The 17,608-nt window shown below is 45.8% G+C and overlaps 1 protein-coding gene across 7 annotated transcripts in view; it reads left to right on the top strand.

Moving 5' to 3' along the window:
- The window catches only part of FRMD4B (FERM domain containing 4B), a 132,975-nt gene that overhangs the window by 106,417 nt on the left and 8,950 nt on the right, over positions 1-17,608 (top strand). For all 7 annotated transcript variants that reach the window (XM_039695382.1, XM_039695385.1, XM_039695383.1 and 4 more), the window contains 9 exons: positions 942-1,007; positions 2,062-2,119; positions 3,009-3,095; positions 12,272-12,348; positions 12,750-12,888; positions 13,378-13,519; positions 13,648-13,781; positions 13,872-13,991; positions 15,216-15,444. In XM_039695382.1, coding sequence (XP_039551316.1) covers positions 942-1,007; positions 2,062-2,119; positions 3,009-3,095; positions 12,272-12,348; positions 12,750-12,888; positions 13,378-13,519; positions 13,648-13,781; positions 13,872-13,991; positions 15,216-15,444 — 1,052 coding nt within the window. The remainder of the gene's footprint in view (positions 1-941; positions 1,008-2,061; positions 2,120-3,008; positions 3,096-12,271; positions 12,349-12,749; positions 12,889-13,377; positions 13,520-13,647; positions 13,782-13,871; positions 13,992-15,215; positions 15,445-17,608) is intronic.

The following is a 17,608-nucleotide window of genomic DNA, read 5'->3' as shown; positions in this document are numbered from 1 at the left end:
AGGAGCCAAAATCTGAGCTCCAGCCAAGGCTGGGTTTGCAGAGTGCACCTCAGTCTTCATCTGTCACACAGTGGAGCCCTTGTGGTGGGCTGACCTTTGCTGGCTGCCAGCTGCCCACCCAGCTCCTCTGGACAGGACAGGGGAAGAAAATAATCTAGAAAGGCTGGAAAGAGTAAGACAGTTCCAATTCTGGGGCTTGAATTTGCTGTAAAGGAACACAGCATTTAGGATGAATCAGTGATATTGTTTCCATGGAATTTCTGCCCTTTGTGCAAATTTAACCTCCTCATTTGTTTTGGTTTTTTAGGCTTGATGTGTACGTGATGGATTTTCAAGTGTACCATGCTTGCTTATTATTTGTTTGTCTCTGAATGAATACTGCTGTTTTTTTCTTTGCTTTCAAGTGTCTGACACAGAAATGCATATTTTATTTCACATTCCTCCGAAACAAAATGTTGAAATATGTAACAGGAAAAATGCAAAAAGGTCATTGCTGACAAATGTGTGGTTTTTTTCACCTATGAAATGTCAGGGGGAGAAAAGAAACGGGAATGAAAACAGCTCTGGTTGAACTTCTTCTGTCTTACATATGGAGCATTAACCAGCCTTTGAAGTTTGGGTCCTTTAGAACATTAAGATGAATTTACACAATTAGCACTATTCTTCTGCAGCAGCATCTGCAGCAGAACAGGCTGATCCGAAATGGTTTGTTAATTGGTCTGGAAGGCAGGATGTGATGGTGGGGATCAGCCAGGCAGCTCCACTCTGCCTAATGAAGGGTGGGAAAAGAAATCAGCAAGAACCAGAATGTAAACTAGAGCAAGAAACATGCAGGGGGACCCTTCTCTGCATGCTGAGCAGGTGGCTGAGCTTCGACAGATGCCATCACACATGAACAAAGTCACTGAGCCTCTAAATTGGGTTTTGTGCTTGGTTTGCAGTGAGGACAGAGTAATTGAGCATTATACACAAATCAAAGGTCTGACCAGAGGACAAGCCATTGTTCAGTGAGTATGACACTTGTTAATTTGTGAAGATGGTATTTTTATTTTTCTCCTGTTCTTTTTGGTTGAGAAGTGGCAAGGCAGACTGTTTGGGTCATTATTGCCTGCAAATTATGTCATTTGTATCTGCCAGATTCTCTTTTTATTGAGTTACATTGCAAAGTGGAATTATTTGAAGTCTCACATTCCACAGGCTTGCAGTTCAGCATTTGTGTAGTCATTTGAGTACCTCAAAGACAAAAGAAATTGTTTGGATCTTACTTTGTTGGAAGACTCCTTGCCATACGTTGCTTGCCATCAATTAATTTTCACTCCAAACTCTTAAGGGTGCATATTACCCTAAGTCATGTAAGAAATTCTGAAATGTTCAGAATTTGGCTTTCAAAACATCGAGGTCATCCAAGCTGCCCACTGAGCCTGTGGAATTGTATTTTTCATTTACCATTAATATTTACTGTTTTTCCTACAAGCAAATGCAGTAGGATGTGTTATGAGATGTTTGAGATGATGGCCATGACTGCACAGTGCAGACTCCTTACACTTTTTCTCACGTGCCTCAATGCCTGTAAATCTGTCTCAATAATTTGTGGTATTTTTTCAGTAGAAACAAGGGAAAAATGGTCTGTTCAGTGGTTTTCTGAATTGCCTCATGAAACAGTTGTACAATGGCATAAACATATTCATTGGAGCCTATCCTTTGTAACCATAGCTTCATAATGGAGTAATTATAGGCAGGTCTTTACTGCCAACATTTCCCAAAAGGCTCACACGTTCAGTTCAGAATTTTTGCTTTCAGTTCTATGATCTTCTGATAAAAGATTGAATTTTCTGTTGTATGAGAGATTTTCATTTTGCTTTAGCTGGGCCAAAATACCCCATCTTTCCCCAAGCCAAGATGCTAAGTTTTTTTCTGAAAATATGGGCCTTCAACTATTAAAGCCTTCAAAATATGCAGATGATAAATGACGTGTCCTGGATGTATGTGTGAAAAAAATATGTTAATAGATATTACTTCCTCCAGAGAAAATAATCTGATATGCTATAAATCTGTCTGCAGGTACATGAAAGTGGTAGAAGCTTTGCCAACATATGGAGTTCATTACTATGGAGTAAAGGTCAGTAACTGACTATAGATAATGTGATTGCTGAGCTTATTATGAGGGATTGCATTCCTAAAGGAGCAGTTGCATGATTCAGTGCCCTTCTATCAGTATGGAACCCCACATTTTTCAACCCCTGTAATTTTTCCCAATTCAATGTACTTTAAAAATTGTTTCCAGAAAGCAGAAAGGAATCTTTGTAAAACCGTATGTAATCCTATCAGGAGCTAAATTCCTATCACCTTAATTAAACTGGATATCACTTCTAGACTTGAAACGGTTAATAGTTTCCCCAGAGACGTTAATCAAGATTAGAAAAATAGAATGTGGAAAAGACTCCTCCTAAGTGGCAGGTGATTAGTGGTGCGTGCTTGGAGTGGGGAAATGCTGAGAAATACTTTTGGAGAGTGATGGAAATACACCATTTATTCCCATTTGTAGAGCAGAGCCGGGGCCAAAGTGCTTTGTGCTGAAGAGCTCAGCAGAGATGATGTCTCCTTACTTTTGAGTCATGGCCATGACTGTGGTACCTGAGAAGCTGATGCTTTGTGCTGGTGTCTCCTCCTGTGGCTGTCCATGCCTGAATTTAGTGGATGCAGTCATTGGCCACAGTTGTTTTCTGTCCCCTGTCCTTCCCCTTCACAGTGACACCCCGTTGTCTCAGCAGCACTGTTGCTTTTCTGCCCACGTTGCACAGCCACCACCTGGGTTTGTGCCTCTGCCTCAGAAGGCAGAGGGAGAAAGTCTCCACCTTCACCCCAGCAATCCACTTCACCTCAATTTGTTTGCCAGAAAATCCTTGTTCTGTACCCACTTGTACTTGTCGCAGAGTGAAAAGGGCTGTAATCTTGGAATTGCCTAATTCTTAAGTAGCTCTTGGTTGACGTAGACATCCATTTTTCAGGATAAACAAGGAATCCCGTGGTGGCTTGGAATAAGTTACAAAGGAATTGGCCAGTACGACTTACAAGACAAAGTTAAGCCCAGAAAAGTAAGCTTTTTTGCATCTGTTTTTTTCTGTGGGGGGAACATGGTGTGGTGTTGCATGTCAGAATATACTCTTTTAAGCTGTTGCTTATTAGACTGGTGGGCAAAAGACCAAAGGCTGGAAGGAGAAGGAGATTTCTGCTGGCACTGAGGCAGTAAATCCCTCCCTCTCCTAGATAGTGGAAACTCCCTTTGGGAGCTTTGGCTCGTGTGTCTTGAGTTTGGTGGTCTCAGGATGGGAATTTTGGCAGCCCCCAGGGATAACTACAGAAATATGAAGCGGTTGTGTTTCTGCAAGGCCTTGTACTTGGGCAGTGTTTTCACTTCACTTTTGTAGGTGTGGGGTTTTTTTTTGTGCCTGAAGCATAAAAGGCTCCACTGACACAGGCAGAATACAAGGGAAGCTGCATGAAATTGAAGGCTTGTTGAAGTGTGTGTTTCCATAAATTCTAAGGGGGAATTGAGAATAAATGCCAAGTACTGGAGATCATTCTCCTTCTCCAACCCACTGCTTCCCAGTGTGTCTTCATTGAAACATCTAAGCCATGAGGGGATGGAGACCTGGGAGTTTGCTGTTCTTTCCCCAGGAGTGATCTGGGCAGGAGTTCACATAAAGTTGTGCTCCCTGCCAGGGAATTTTTACATTTGCAAAATGATATTGTTTAATGTATTGGTGCCAAAAAGCACAGCTTAACAAAACTTCCTTGTTAAAGAGTAATCCCCCCCTTCAAGCTTCCAACTTGATCTTCTCTTTTTCCAGAGCAGGCTATGACTTGGTTTCTTTTGGTGTATTTATGTACCTATGTGTCCAAGGGTGAGCTCTCATGTCCTTCCTTTGCTTTGTCTAGTAAAATACAGAGTTTTATCCCAAGTGTCTCTTCCCATGCCTGCACTAAAAGACAGTAATAAAGGAGGAACCCTTTGTAAATCAAGTCAACTTGATGAAGCTATTGAATGTCAAAGGAGAGCATCAAGGAGGTCCTCTTGCCTTTGAGCACTTCCCTGATTTTAAGCAACATCATTAAGATTTTCCAGCCAGGAAAAGATCATTCTGCAGCCAAGATGTCCAGCTGTGACCAGCAATGCTCTCCAAGAAAATGGAGCCTGCCTGGCTGAAAGCATTGCTTCGCCAAGCATTTTTTATGCTTGTGGGATTTCAGTTTACAACATCAACCAGGCAGATTAAGAAAATTTTTTAAGGTCAGCAGGGCCCAGATACCAAGTCACACCCTGCTACAGTTAGTTACAAGGCGTTGTCTTTGAATGCAGCAGGAGTTGTGTTTAAGAAAAATAAAATAAAAACCAGAGGTCATCTCTGCAGTGGAAGCATTACAATGGAAATGAGAATAGCTATTGGCTTCACTGAAATTATAATTATACAACAGAGGATAGAGATTTAAAGGGAAGAGTGAGAGAGAGGAGCCTAAATGCAGGTGGAAGGTTTAATTACAGTAAGCTCATTGAAACTGTGGGGATGGATATGGTTGTAGTATCCTTAAGGATTTTCCTGGTGTCAGTGCAAAGGGACAAAAATGATGTAAGCCACAGCTTGTCCTGATCCATGATTGCTTTTAACAATCACGGTAATATACAAACAGTTTCTTTATATGAAAAATGTTTCAGGGTTTGAAATACAAGGTGCACTTTGGGTAAGTGATTGGGATCAGATCGCTTTTGGGAGGAAAAGCAGAGATCAGGTCTAGAGGGGCACCCACACCAAGACTTGAGTTTGGAGTTAAAACGCTGAGATACTGCTGCTTATTTCAGTGTATCTACAGTCCTGCTGCCTGTGGTGCAGCAGGCAGAATTTCCTTTTAATCAGTGTTGTTGTTTGTTCATATTTGTGAATGTATCAGAATTTATTTCAGAGACAGAAGAGTATGGACAGCTTGCCTGAATCTCCCAGGAGTCTCTGTAGCAGCAGGCAGAGGAGAATAGGCATGTAAACTATTCCTGTCTTTTGGAGCAGCAGTACTAGTTTTGCTGGATTTAGCAGAATTTTCTTGCTTTGCTTTTTGGGAATAGAGCCAAACTCACAACTGCCATGTGCTGGTGTTATCCAGCTGTTTATTCCATGGATCAAAACTGCTGTTGTGTTTATCCCCAGCCATCTGGGAAAGAGCATCCTCATTGTGCTCCACTTCTCCAGTTAGTGATGTTTAAATATACATGCAGCTGATAGATAAATAGAGAATAATAAGATGGAAAGGCTGAGTCCAAGTCTAATGAAAACTGAGTTGGCCTTCCTGAATTTTAAAGCTACAAGGGATCTCTGAGTGTGCAAACCTCTCTGACACTGGTTGTGGTGGGAAAGCTGCAGCATTTTGGATGGGAGGCTTTTAATAGGAATTCCTGCCTGTGCCACAGTGAATTCACACCAGGGGGATTTATTCTGCTCCCCTTGTCTTTTCTGCGGTGCTGTCAGATGTGTTTGCTTCACCACAGACTCACAGGCATCTTGCAAGAGCCAAGTCCATATTTAGAATAAAATTTTACTGTTAGTAATAGAAATAAAATATATGTTAGCTGCACCCATTAATGGAGGATCAGGTAAATCCAAAGAAATATAACTACCCTCTTAAAAAAGTGAAACCTTTTGGCTTTATCCAAGTAGGTCTTCAGGCAAAGACACCTAAATACGAGCCTTGGAGCGCAGTGGTTATCCCAAGATTTTGTTATTGGATCAACACCAGTGCATAGAGTCCAAGGCTGGGAGCTCCTCACAGGAAGGAACTTGCAGCAGAGGCCTGGGTGAAGCAATCCCCAGATCCCTATCAGCCAGCCCTGCCAGGGCTGCAGCGTCACCGTCCGTGAGGGGAGCCCGGTGTGTGACTTGGGCTGGACCTGGAGAACCTGCTCTGGCTGGCTGAGGAGGTTTGGCTCCAGCTATTAATATTTTTCTGGTTGACCTGAGATGGTTTGGACAAGGGAGTTTTGTTGCTCCAAGTCACTCCTGGGAGTTTGTATTTCTTTGGGAGCAGTTCCTAGTGAAGCCCAAATGTTCCCTGTCACCCAGGACTGCCAGCTGAGGCACGAGGCACTGTACTCCAGCTCCGTAACACACGGAAAAGGGAGAATTATTTTGTGTGTCATTTATGAAAATTGTCTTTGTAGATAAAAGCAGTTGGCTCCACACTGGCTGGAGGTTACACTGAGCTCACTTGATTATCATCCTGAAGTCTCACAGGGCATTAAAACAGACTTTGGCAACCCTTGCTCAGATTTGAGCTCAGACCTGGGATTAGCTCTGCAGTCCTGCTGCTTTGCAAACATATTCTCTTTCAGTTGCAGTTAATATTGAGAGTCACCTCCTGCTTGGAGAAGTGCCTCCTGCTTGCTGTGAGGTGGCATGCCAAGATTCTGTCCCCAGTATCCTCTGAATCAATTAGGAAAAGTATAAAACAGGTCCCAGGACTTTATTTGTCATTTCAAGCCAGAATAGATCTCCCTTTATCTCTACCCCATTCTTCTCACTGGTGAGATAAACAATGTAAGTCTTGTTAATGGAGGGTGTATTAAGGCATGAGTTGAGTTTATTCTGCGTTCAGCCAATATGTGAGGATCCTCTGAGGGCTGGAGAAGGCAGCTTGCTGGCTCTTGGACTTGTTCTCCCACTTCATTGTGTTTCTGTGGGCGACTCCCTTGTGATAAATTAACTGTGTTATCTGAAGAGAAGAACTAATCTTGCTGTGGTATTGTTTCAAATGTCCAAGAATATGATTTCTACTGCTTGATGTCTTGACTGCATTGTGTTCTCAGAAGTGCTTTTGTTAGGATATACTCGTTTTGAAATAGGGAATGTTGAACACAGGATGGTGTGGGCTGGAAGGAACCTGAAAGATCATCTCATTTCAACCCCCCTGCCACGTCAGGGACACCTTCCACTGTCCCAGGCTGCTCCAAGCCCCGTCCAGCCTGGCCTTGGGCACTGCCAGGGATCCAGGAGCAGCCACAGCTGCTCTGGGTACCTTGTGCCAGGGCCTCATCACCTTCACAATATCCCTGGCTGGATTTAATACTTTCAGGGCTTTAGCCTTCTAAACCTCACCCCTGACTGCTCAGACAGTTTCTTTGTATTTCTCCCACCCTCTGCAGGGATCTTTTTGTGACTGAGTTTGTCCAGGAGCTCTTTGTTCATCCTTGCAAGCACCCTGAAACTTTTGCATGACTTTCTCTTTGTTGGGATGCATTGCTCCTGAGCTGTGAGGAGGAGGTATTATGATATTTTCTTAATTCAGCATATGCTAAGAGTTGATGCTGAAAGTTTTCCCTTGCAGAACATTTACTTAATGTAAATTTGCTGTCCTGCTTTGCTGAATATTCAGAACACAGCAGCATTGGAACAGCCTCCTCAGCAGGCAGCTCTAATTAGGCAGAGATTTCTTTTATGGTGTTTATTTCTCACCAAGCCATTGATTTTGATATAAGATACTAATCTCACATAATTACTTAAAAAAAACACAGAGTTTTTATGAGGCTGCTCTGAAATTCAGATCTTTCCAGATGTGCAAAAAGTTGCTTGAACGTCACCTGCTGCAAAACACAAACGTTTTTTGGCAGTTTGATGTTGAGACATCTCTCAGTCTTATAATGCCAGTGCTAGTGAGGACCAGGAATAAAAGCATCATAAGGTATTAGAAAAATATATGATCGAAAAGGTTTTTAAAGGACTGGTTTAATATTTAAGGGATGAAGGATGCCTGCAGGTGAGCTCTGCCGAGTTACGCTGGCGCAGGTGGGAGCTGTCTGTCTCCTTCCCTCAGAAGTTGCTGCAGGTGGGGCAGTTTGGCTCTGCTGCCATCTCCTCAGGTGCCTCCCTCCACGGGCAGGCACGGCAGCCGTGAAACACAGGATTCCAGCTGAAGGCAGGGTGCCAGACAGCTGAGTGCAGCGGAGGGGCTGAAACACAGCCTGCTCCCAGCACTGCTGCCAGGGTGGTAATTTCCCTCATGGGGTGGGGTGCATTCCTGTGGGCAGAAATCTTTTATGTTTCCTTGCTGTGAATTGCCAGATTTGTCTGCAGATTGCTGTTCCCAGCCAGTTCCTGAGGTGCTGGTTGCTGAGCCTCCTTGCAGGCACTGCACGTACCACGAGGTGCTTTGGAAGTGCTTCCCGAGGGAAAGGCTGCTGCAAACACTGTGGCATGGCTTGCACTTCCATGCTGACCTTACCCAAAGACCCTTTGGGTGGAAAGCCAGGGATTTGGGTAATTTAGCTCTTGGTCAGAATTTGTCACGAACTTTGGGAACATCCCAGGTGCATTTCTGGCCCTTGGGCTGGTGCAGCAGCATGTGGCCACACTGCCCCTGAGCTCAGCTGCTCTCCACATTCACATCTCATTCCAAAAAGAAACGTTGTAAAAAAATACTAAAATACCATTTTTTAAACAAAATCCATCAGGCTCACAGCAAAACTGACTCAGGAGCCTGAGCAGCTCTCCTGCAGGTCTCTTTGGACAGGGTCTCTGCCAGGGTTGTTCTTCTGAGCCAGTTTGCTCCTGCTGTCAGGCTGGGACAAACTTGCATTTTATTCAAAACTGGATGCAAGATCAGCCAGGTGAAAAACCAGCTGCTGCTTTTCTACACTTAGGCATGCCATGTCTCTTTGGGCAGCCTTAGACTATTACTGTTCTTTTTGTGCAGGAATGACAGCGATTCCTTTTTGTTCAGTGCTCCCTGGTATCTGGAATTGAATCACAGCAGAAACACAGGGAAGCCTAAACTCGTGGGCTGGAAAAGCAGCAGCTGGGTGGTAGGAGTCTGGCTGGTGCACAGAGGTGCCTGGGTAATGAGATGTGATCAGAGCTGCACCTCCGCCTTCTAAAAAAAAAAAAAATCAGAAAAACAAACCTGACCAGGCCAAGTTCTACTCAGAGTCAGACAGGCAGCCCCTGGGATGCTCAGTAGTTTTCAGGAGTATTTAAGGATCTGACAACCTACATGGATGGGAAGGCTATTAAGAAAACATTAATTAGCTCAGGTGGACTTAATCATCTGGTTAAAGGGAACATACATTGCAAAACTGCCACAAAAACATTTTAATTATTCCTAATTGTTCTTCCAGCCCTCAAAAACCAGTTCCAGATTTCCAGATTTTTTTTTTACCACTCTTTTGTCTTTAAATATGCATGTAGTTTAGGTAAGATTGAAATTAGGAATTATTTAGGAACATGTCTGTACAGGGTAGGGAGTATTTGAAGGGAGCAGGATATCTCTAGAGCAGTGACGGTTTCCTGACTGTTGCCTTTTGACCATGAGTTAGAAAAATTTCAGTTGAAGAAAGTTATTACTTTATTGCTTTGTTCTTGTTTGTATTGAGTCCATTTTTTTCCCTCTTGTCTTCATGAATCCAAGTGTGTTAGGCAGGAAAGTGTAATACTTTCATTCAGGATTATTTTTATGTGCATCTGTATAAATATTACTGGCTCACAACTTACTCTGAAGCTCTTCATTTAATCACCAGCCTTTTTTTACAAGGACCTGAGTTATGAGGGTTTGTCAGGTAAGGTGATAGCTAAGGAGCTTATATTGTTCTTAAGTGAGATAGTTTGAGGACAGGGCATTTTTAGTCCTCAAGAGCAAAGATGTGTCTTGGGTACAACACCAATTCCCATCTCTGCTGCTGTGGAGCAGCAGAGGGGGGAGCTGCAGCTATCCCAGACTTTGGGCAAGGAGGCAGAGATGTCTTGGTGCTGAATGTACCCAGCTGTGGGCTCCCGTCAGCTCCTTTTGGGCTGGGATGGATCTCACAGGGTGGGGAGGAAATGGAGCAAAGCTCTGCCCACATCCTGAGGCAGTTCCATGCAGGTTTTCTTAAAAATGCAAACGCCTTTTCAATTTTTTATTTTCTCGGCACTGGAAGTGATCCTGGTGTCGGATTTGCACAGACCCTTGTGTGTCCCTCTGCTGGGGCTGCTGCGTTTTGTCCTCCTGCCAAACGCGACCCTCCTCACCTTGGGCCAGATGCTCGTTTTCCCCGCAACCCTTAGGAACGCCGAGCGCATCCGGAGGGGAAAAACCCAAAGGAAGTGATAAAGGGGACGGGGAATCAAACCCCGCCACGATAAGAGGCGCAGCAAGGCAGTTCTTTTTCCAGAGGTCATGTTTGAAGCACGCCCATGGTTTTTACGAGCGTGGGAGCGGGCGGCCGGGATGATGCTTCTGGTTGAACCTGCTGCCTCTGGGTGTGAGTCAGGGCTGGCGGGGCCGGCACTCGGCACCGCGGGGACCCCGGGCAGCCCCCACGCCCCTGGCCCCCACAGGCACCCGGGGGGCTCCGAGGGGTGCAGCCCCCCGGTGGGATCCCCCTTGTTCCCTCCGCTGCTGGGGGGACCAGGGGTTTATCTGGGGGAGCAGGGGAGCGGGAGGCGGCGCGGCGGAGCGGGCGGGCGGTGATGTCAGGCGTGTGTCAGCACTGGGAGGCGAGGCTGCCAAAGCAGAGCGGCACGACAGACGGACGGCACGGCCGCCTGGGCTGTGCCTGCCCATGCCAGCCCTGACACTGCCCGGCGGGGCCGGGAAGCCGGGATCGGGATCGGGATCGGGGGGTGAGTGCGGGGCGCTGGGAAGCAGCCGGGGCTGTGCCGGGATCCCGGCTGGGATCGCTGCCGGAGCACCCACGGGCGCCTGTTGCTCAATGTCCTGGCAGTCTGCTTGGGTTGCTTCCTTTCGCGTTTTTGTACATGTATTTATTTTCAAAATCAGTGCAGGGTTGTAAAGAGGCGTTTCTGACAGTGGTGTGGCTGGGCAGGAGGGCTGTGAGACAAACATAAACTTACTTAAGCAGCAGAGGGAAACTTCCACAATCGTCTAGAAAATAATTAATTCTAGTAAATTAATTGCATTTTCACTTGGCTTCTCTTTTTCTAAGGCAGGTTCTAATAGTCAGTTGTACTTCTAGGAAAGTTTTAATTAAACAGAGGGAAAGGCTGCTGAAAGAGCCACTTTTCCCCTGAAACACAAATGTGCTGGGCTATGTTTCATTGTGTTACGAATGTTTCGGATGCATTACAGCCTCATGTGTCATTTTTTACAAAACCTGAAGTGCTTCTGTACTGGGAGGTAGCACGGCATGTCAGGATTTGGCAAAGGCCAGCAGGAATGTTGTGTGTCCCGGGGGTTTCTGGTGTGGTGGCTGCACCCTTGGAGGCTTTGGAAGAACTCCAGTGGGGCAAGGAGGGAGTTGCTGTGAGGCCCTGGGTGCCTCGGCTGGATCCCTGCTGTCCGGGGCTGATCTCTCACTGAACCCTGTCCCTGCCTGCCCAGCTGGGTGGAAGCAGCTCCGGTGCCTCTGTGTGGGCTGCAGCTCTGGCAAGCAGCTGATGTAAACTGCAGCCTGCTGCTGCACCTGTGCAGCATGGCCAGGGGGACACCCCTGGGGACACCATGTGGGTCCCCACGTACATCCTGGCACTGCTGGAGAAGGGGGCAGGAGGTGGTGCTGCCAAAACCTGCGAGGCTGGGCTGGGCAGAGGCAGCCCCCCATGGCTCATCCCCAGGGGATGGCTGATGCTGCTGCAAAAGGAGAGCAAATTCAGATGAAATTCTGATCCCACGGGTGCAGCTGCCAAGCCCCAAATGGCTTTGATCTCTTCTCCCAGCTGGCACTTTGCAGGAAATATGTGGGTTTCTAGCAGGAGGATGTGCTGGGGGTGGCTTCCTCCTGTAGCTGCTGTTGTTCTGTACATGCTGTACCTCTGCTCCAAAATGTCACGCTGCATGTCTCACACAGTGTCTTCACAAGAGAAAGGTCTTGGTTTTTCCAAGCTGCTGCCATTCCCTGGGGATGCTCTGACTCAGGGAAGTAGACCATAGTTGTCTATACAATTACTTTGTAAAGAGATTTTTGTGTTTAATCAGAGAGAAAATTACTTCAGCTGCCCTGCCAAGATCTCTGGGAACTTCTAGCAGTGAAATTAAATGTGCTATTGATGGAGGCAGATGTTGTCACTGGCAAAATCTTCAATTTGCAACACATTGTCTGTATGAGTGTGAAATTACTGAGGGGGCATCCTATACTTATGTGCTTCTTTTAATTGGTGTTATGAATGTAGTTATTGCTCAGCCCATGCCATAGCTGAGGATACACAGGAATTGTAATTTGCTGAAATTTTATCACCTTGGGGTGAGAGGTCTGGTGATTTAGTGACCATGTTCTGCTTCTGTCTCCCAATTCTCCTAGCTATTTCAATGGAAACAGCTGGAAAATCTCTATTTCCGTGAGAAGAAGTTTGCTGTGGAAGTGCACGATCCCCGCAGGTGAGGCTGGAGGAGGCAGCTCTGCCATTGGGGTTAATCTTTACCCACAGTGGGAACTCATCATCAGTGCTGGTGGATGGGGTGGGAGGTGCCTCAGAGCTAACCTGAGTTTATTCTGGGCTTTGGGTCTGATCCTGATCCAGTGTTTGGCACCCAGACTGGGGCTGTCACAGCTCTGGGTGTCCTCTCAGATTCCCTGTGTGCCCCTTCAGGGAGTTCTTGGAGCAGGGGGAATTTGTCATGGCCAAGTCTGCAGCAGCACTGGGTGATGGGATGAAGGAAATCTTGAGTTTTTGCATCCCTAAAATAAAGGCTGAGCCTCACCTGGTTAAGAGAGAGGCATTGTGGACTTTAAACATCAAAGACCTGCCTTGAAACTGCATTTCTTTTCACCTCCTCAGAATTTCAGTGTCAAGAAGGACCTTTGGTCAGAGTGGGCTGGTGGTGCAGACCTGGTATGCAAACACTTCCCTGATCAAGTCCATCTGGGTGATGGCAATCAGTCAGCACCAGTTTTACTTGGACAGGAAGCAAAGCAAAGTAAGTTATGAGGCATTTTACTGCAAGCATGGGTTTCAACACCTTTCCTGTATATCCTTCAGCACGTGTTTTTCCATGGATGAACTGCTCTCCAGAGAAAAACTACAAATTGTTTTTGAGCAGTCTCTTAGTGGTGGTATTGGTATTTGATCCATTTTAGCCTGTCTGCAGTTAAGGCTTATGGAAGTATAATCATGGAAGAGGGAATTCCCATGCCTGGGTGTCTAATCTGCCTTTTCTTTTGTCTCCTTTCCTGTGTTTGTTTTGAAAGCTGTAGAGATTTGAGCTGGGAGGTGATGGTTCAGGTTTTGGGGGAGAGGGGAAAGGAATGCCAAACTGCCCTTGTATACCACAAGCACCTGTGTGATGCTGTTGCTTTAGCCCTTAATTTTGTGGGAGATGATGTGTGAAATGTCATCTTCTGTGATGTGTTCTGAAGTTAATTAGAGGTAACTCAATGAGGCTGTTGGGTTTTTTTAACTCCTTCAGGCAAAAATTCCGTCAGCCAGAAGTTTGGATGATATCGCCATGGATCTGACAGAGATGGGAACTCCAAAAGTGTCAAAGCTGGTGACGTTGGAGGCCAAGAACCAGCTTATTATGGCCAGCAATGGCAGTTTGATCTCATCAGGTAATACTGCATGTGAATGTGAAGTAGCCAAGTCTAAAGAGGCTTGTTTGTTAAAAGGCAAATGAGACTACCAGACAATTAAAATGGCCTTTATCTGGAAATCCTCTGATACAGAGTGTGTTTTCCAGGCTCTCAGGATTCGGAGGTCAGTGAAGAACAAAAGAAGGAGAAAATTATGGAACTAAAGAAGAAAGAGAAACTCCTTCAGGAAAAACTGCTTCAGAAAGTTGAGGAGCTGAAGAAAATCTGCCTGCGAGAGGCGGTGAGAACTGCACCTCACACTGAGGTCGGGCAGGTGGGAGCCCTCTTCTCCCCCTGGGCCTTACCTGGAGCCCTCTCTGTTGTTCCCCAGGAGCTGACAGGCAAGATGCCCAAGGAGTATCCCCTGGGTGCTGGAGAGGAGCCTCCCCAGGTGAGGAGGCGTGTTGGCACAGCATTCAAGCTGGATGACAACCTGCTGCCCAGTGAGGAGGTGAGCGTGGCAGCTTGTCTGCACAGGGGGCTGGGGTGGCCAGACAGTGGCCAAAGACACTTGCAGAAAATCCAGCTCTTCCCTGGGGGTTTTAAGAGTAGGCAGTTGCTTGTGTGGAGTGGGAAATTTTGGTGGGTTCTGTCCTTCTTTCAGCCACGCTTTGAACTGACCAGAAAAATTGGCTATTTCTAAAGGCCTTCAGTTCACCCTACCTGAACCCCTGCATGAATTTTAATGAATATTTTGGTGCTAATTAGAGAAGATCAGATGCATAATGCCATTTGGCAGCCCATGGCTTTTCTGAAGCATTCACTTGTGTCATGTTGGGATGGTGTTTGAACCCAGAATGTGGCAGGGGTGTGCTCTATCCCCCTTGCAAAATCATCTGTCTGTGAGCATAGTTTTGTGACAGGTGACAGGAGGAGGAGTTTTATCTGTGGCTTAATGAAGATTCCACCTGAGTAAAACCTCCCTGCATTGCTCAAGAGGCTAAAATGAACTTTGCTGGCAGGGACTGACTCGAGTGATAGGGTAATTCAGATGTTTGCAGTTTCTGGACACACTCCATTCCCCCTCATTCCTTGTGACATTTGTTAACAAGCTGTATCATCCAACTAAGTAGGTGTTGGGCACTTGGCACTGTCTTTTACCAGAAACTCACTGCTCTGCCTCTCAGGGCTGGTGTGCTTCTTGTCTGCAGCAAAGTGATTTTGTGGACTGCTTAAATGCTATTAAACCAGAATCCTGCTGACCATATTTAATAATGTGTTGCTTAGCACTTCTGCATTCCCTTTCATGTGAGCTTCTCAAAGTAGTTTACAAACAATTAATTAAAGCCTGAAACTCCCTCTTACGTAGGTATGGTGATACCAATTTCCATTTTTATATTCTCTGAAGTAGGGAGAGATTTTGAACGATGTTTTCAGGGTTGGACTCATAGCAGGAGGTTTAGCAGCCTAAACCTGAATTTAAGAACCTGTGTTATGTCACCTGGGCTTCAGAACTTTGGACCTTGCCCAAGAGGTCTCAAAATTGTTCCCTAGTCAGAAATAAGATCTAAGACTTCCATATGCTGGGATTGTCTTCTGTATAAACTTCGGTATTTCTGTATTTTGTGCTCAAGATTTCACTTCATCACCACAAAAATAGATCTTTTTATTAATGACTTTCATTGATAATTTCTCTCTGGAGTGCAAGCAAGTAACTTCTCTCATGAATTTGCAGGACCCTACTTTGCAGGACTTGGAGAGCAATTTTATCATACACCAAAAGCTGGTGGAAGCTGCAAAGAAACTTGCCAGCGAGCCAGACCTCTGCAAAAACGTGAAGAAGAAAAGAAAGCAAGAGTATGCTGATGCTGTAAAAAAGCTGCAGGAGATAGAAAACTCCATAAATGAATATAGAATCAAGTGTGGCAAAAAACCAACCCAGAAATCAACTCTGGCTCTACCAGGTGAGAGAATTCCCCGTGTTCTGATGCAAACAGGAGGGAAAAAGAGCAATTTGGCTTACTTAGACACTTTGTGTACATCTTTTCTGTATGGTTTTTATCTTCTCCAAGGCAATTAAATAAGAAAAAGAAGATGAAACTGCTGCATCTGATACACTCAGTGCACTGGTGTAGGCTGGGGGCAGAGTAGGCCACAGTTTTAGGAGCAAGCACAAACATTTCCAGCACCTGGTAGGGCTGAAGGTGCTGTGCACAGAAAAACTGGCAGCAACACCTTGGGTGAAGCTTTTCTGATGCCTGAATTCCTGGTGGGATGAGTGCAATTGTATATCTGAGCTGCCACATGCAGCATCTCTCCCCATCCCTCCCGCGGTGCTTCAGTTCCAGCAGAAATAGAGCAGGCAGGGTTTTCTGCAGGATGGAGGACATTGCTTCTTGATTCAAAATTCCTGATTTCCCAGAAGTCATAAGTGAACTTGAGGAGTTTATGAATGCAATTAGTAGCCAACAGATTTTTGGGTAAATCCACTTGCCACTAATGAGCACAGTAAAAGCAGATACTCTTGGCCCCTCCATTCTTAGTGTGTTTCTCCTAAGGGAAGTGAGATTCTTGCTGCGTTGTAGGGATCAGTGTGAAAACCTGTTAGTCCCCAAGCCACTTGAAGGAGTTTTGGATCCTTACCCCTGACACACCACGGCATCACTGGGCTATCCATCATCACAGAGTGATTATTCTGAAAGGCTGATGATCGGCATTTAATGTGGCCCAGCTTGTTCCTGATTGACAGAGGGGAGGGAAACATCTGTCTTTCCAGTCTCTTGCTCACCAGTCTGGATACTGATTGTGGAAGGTCCTGTATTACCTGGAGCACCTGCTGTGAGGTAATGACCAGCAAGGCTGGTGAGCAGAGAGATCATCCATCCGTCCATGGGTGCTGTTGTTTGTTGCTGGCAGTTTCTTTGTCTGTTGTCCAAGCCAGCAATAAGCAGCTGCATTCCTTTCCATTGCCAGGCTCTCACCCTGCAGTGTGTATTTGTTTACCTGAAGCAGAGCTGTGCCTTGCTTCAGTAATTGATTTTATGTGTCACCAGCAGGGCTCTCGAGCTCCAGGTCTGGGTTTCAGAAGGCTGAGCAGTGATGAGTCACTTGAGTCTGTGAATTCAGGGAATGACTTGTTGGAAGTAATATGTTAAATAGTCCCACTGATTTATTGAATCAAACCATCACTGTCTCCATCCCAGCCCCAAGGGTGGGAGGTGAAGGACATATTGGACTGCTTTCTGTGTTCCACTTTCTCTTCCCTTTCCTCCCTCTCTAGCCCAGAGTTTTTCTTCCTCCTTTGCAGGGAGTTGCACAGACCTGGGATTTAAATTCAGATATGTCAACATACCTGAATATGTCAGCATTGCACACCCCCCTGAATCCAGCACTGTAGCTTTAGGCTGGCTTTTTTCTTTTCCTCGGCAGTCTTTGTTCCTCCCCACACTGGGCCCAGTTCCATGTTTTACCACCCTGTGGTCAAATCCACATTAATCAGCTCCCCTGGAGCTTTTTCCCAGTGTCAGGTTGCAAGCAGAGCTGCAGCCCATCCTCGGTGGTCTGACAGGTCCCCCCAGGGCAGGGGCCAGTCCTGATTTTTGCTGGTTTTGAACAGCTGCTCTATTTACTGCATTCCTGTAACCAGAGCTTTCTTGGCAGCAAATTGTGACAGCAGGAGCAGTGTACATTGCACGTGCCCGTGGTGGCTGAGGGCACAAGCAGGTGTCATACACAAAGTGGCTGCCATTCTTATTTTTTGCTGCTTCCTTTCTCTCATGCTTGAAGATTCATGGAGGTTTTTTAACCCACCAGTGCCATATCTTGCCAGAAACAGCCTAGAGATTGAGCTGTCTGGGGATTTATTATCTCTAGTTCAGCCTCATTTCTCTGCTGCTGGTGGTCTGCTCCAAACCTGAGTGAGGACAGGCTGTTTCTCATTGTGTAGCATCAAAGTGAGACAGGTACAGTGAAGTGCTGTGAATAAACAACAAAATGTAAAAGAAACAAAAAATTAGTATGCCCATGCAGCAGTTCCTGTCTTCTGTGTTGCTGGAATTTGCAATATCTTGATGGAAATCAGTGGAATTACTCTGGATTGATCTTAATTTAATTGAAACAGGATCTGTA

Source organism: Passer montanus, unplaced genomic scaffold, assembly GCF_014805655.1.
Source record: "Passer montanus isolate IOZ18808 unplaced genomic scaffold, ASM1480565v1 scaffold9, whole genome shotgun sequence".
In the NCBI taxonomy this organism is placed as follows: domain Eukaryota; kingdom Metazoa; phylum Chordata; class Aves; order Passeriformes; family Passeridae; genus Passer; species Passer montanus.
Note: the sequence above shows the minus strand (reverse complement) of the source record. Positions and strands in the feature narration are given on the sequence as shown.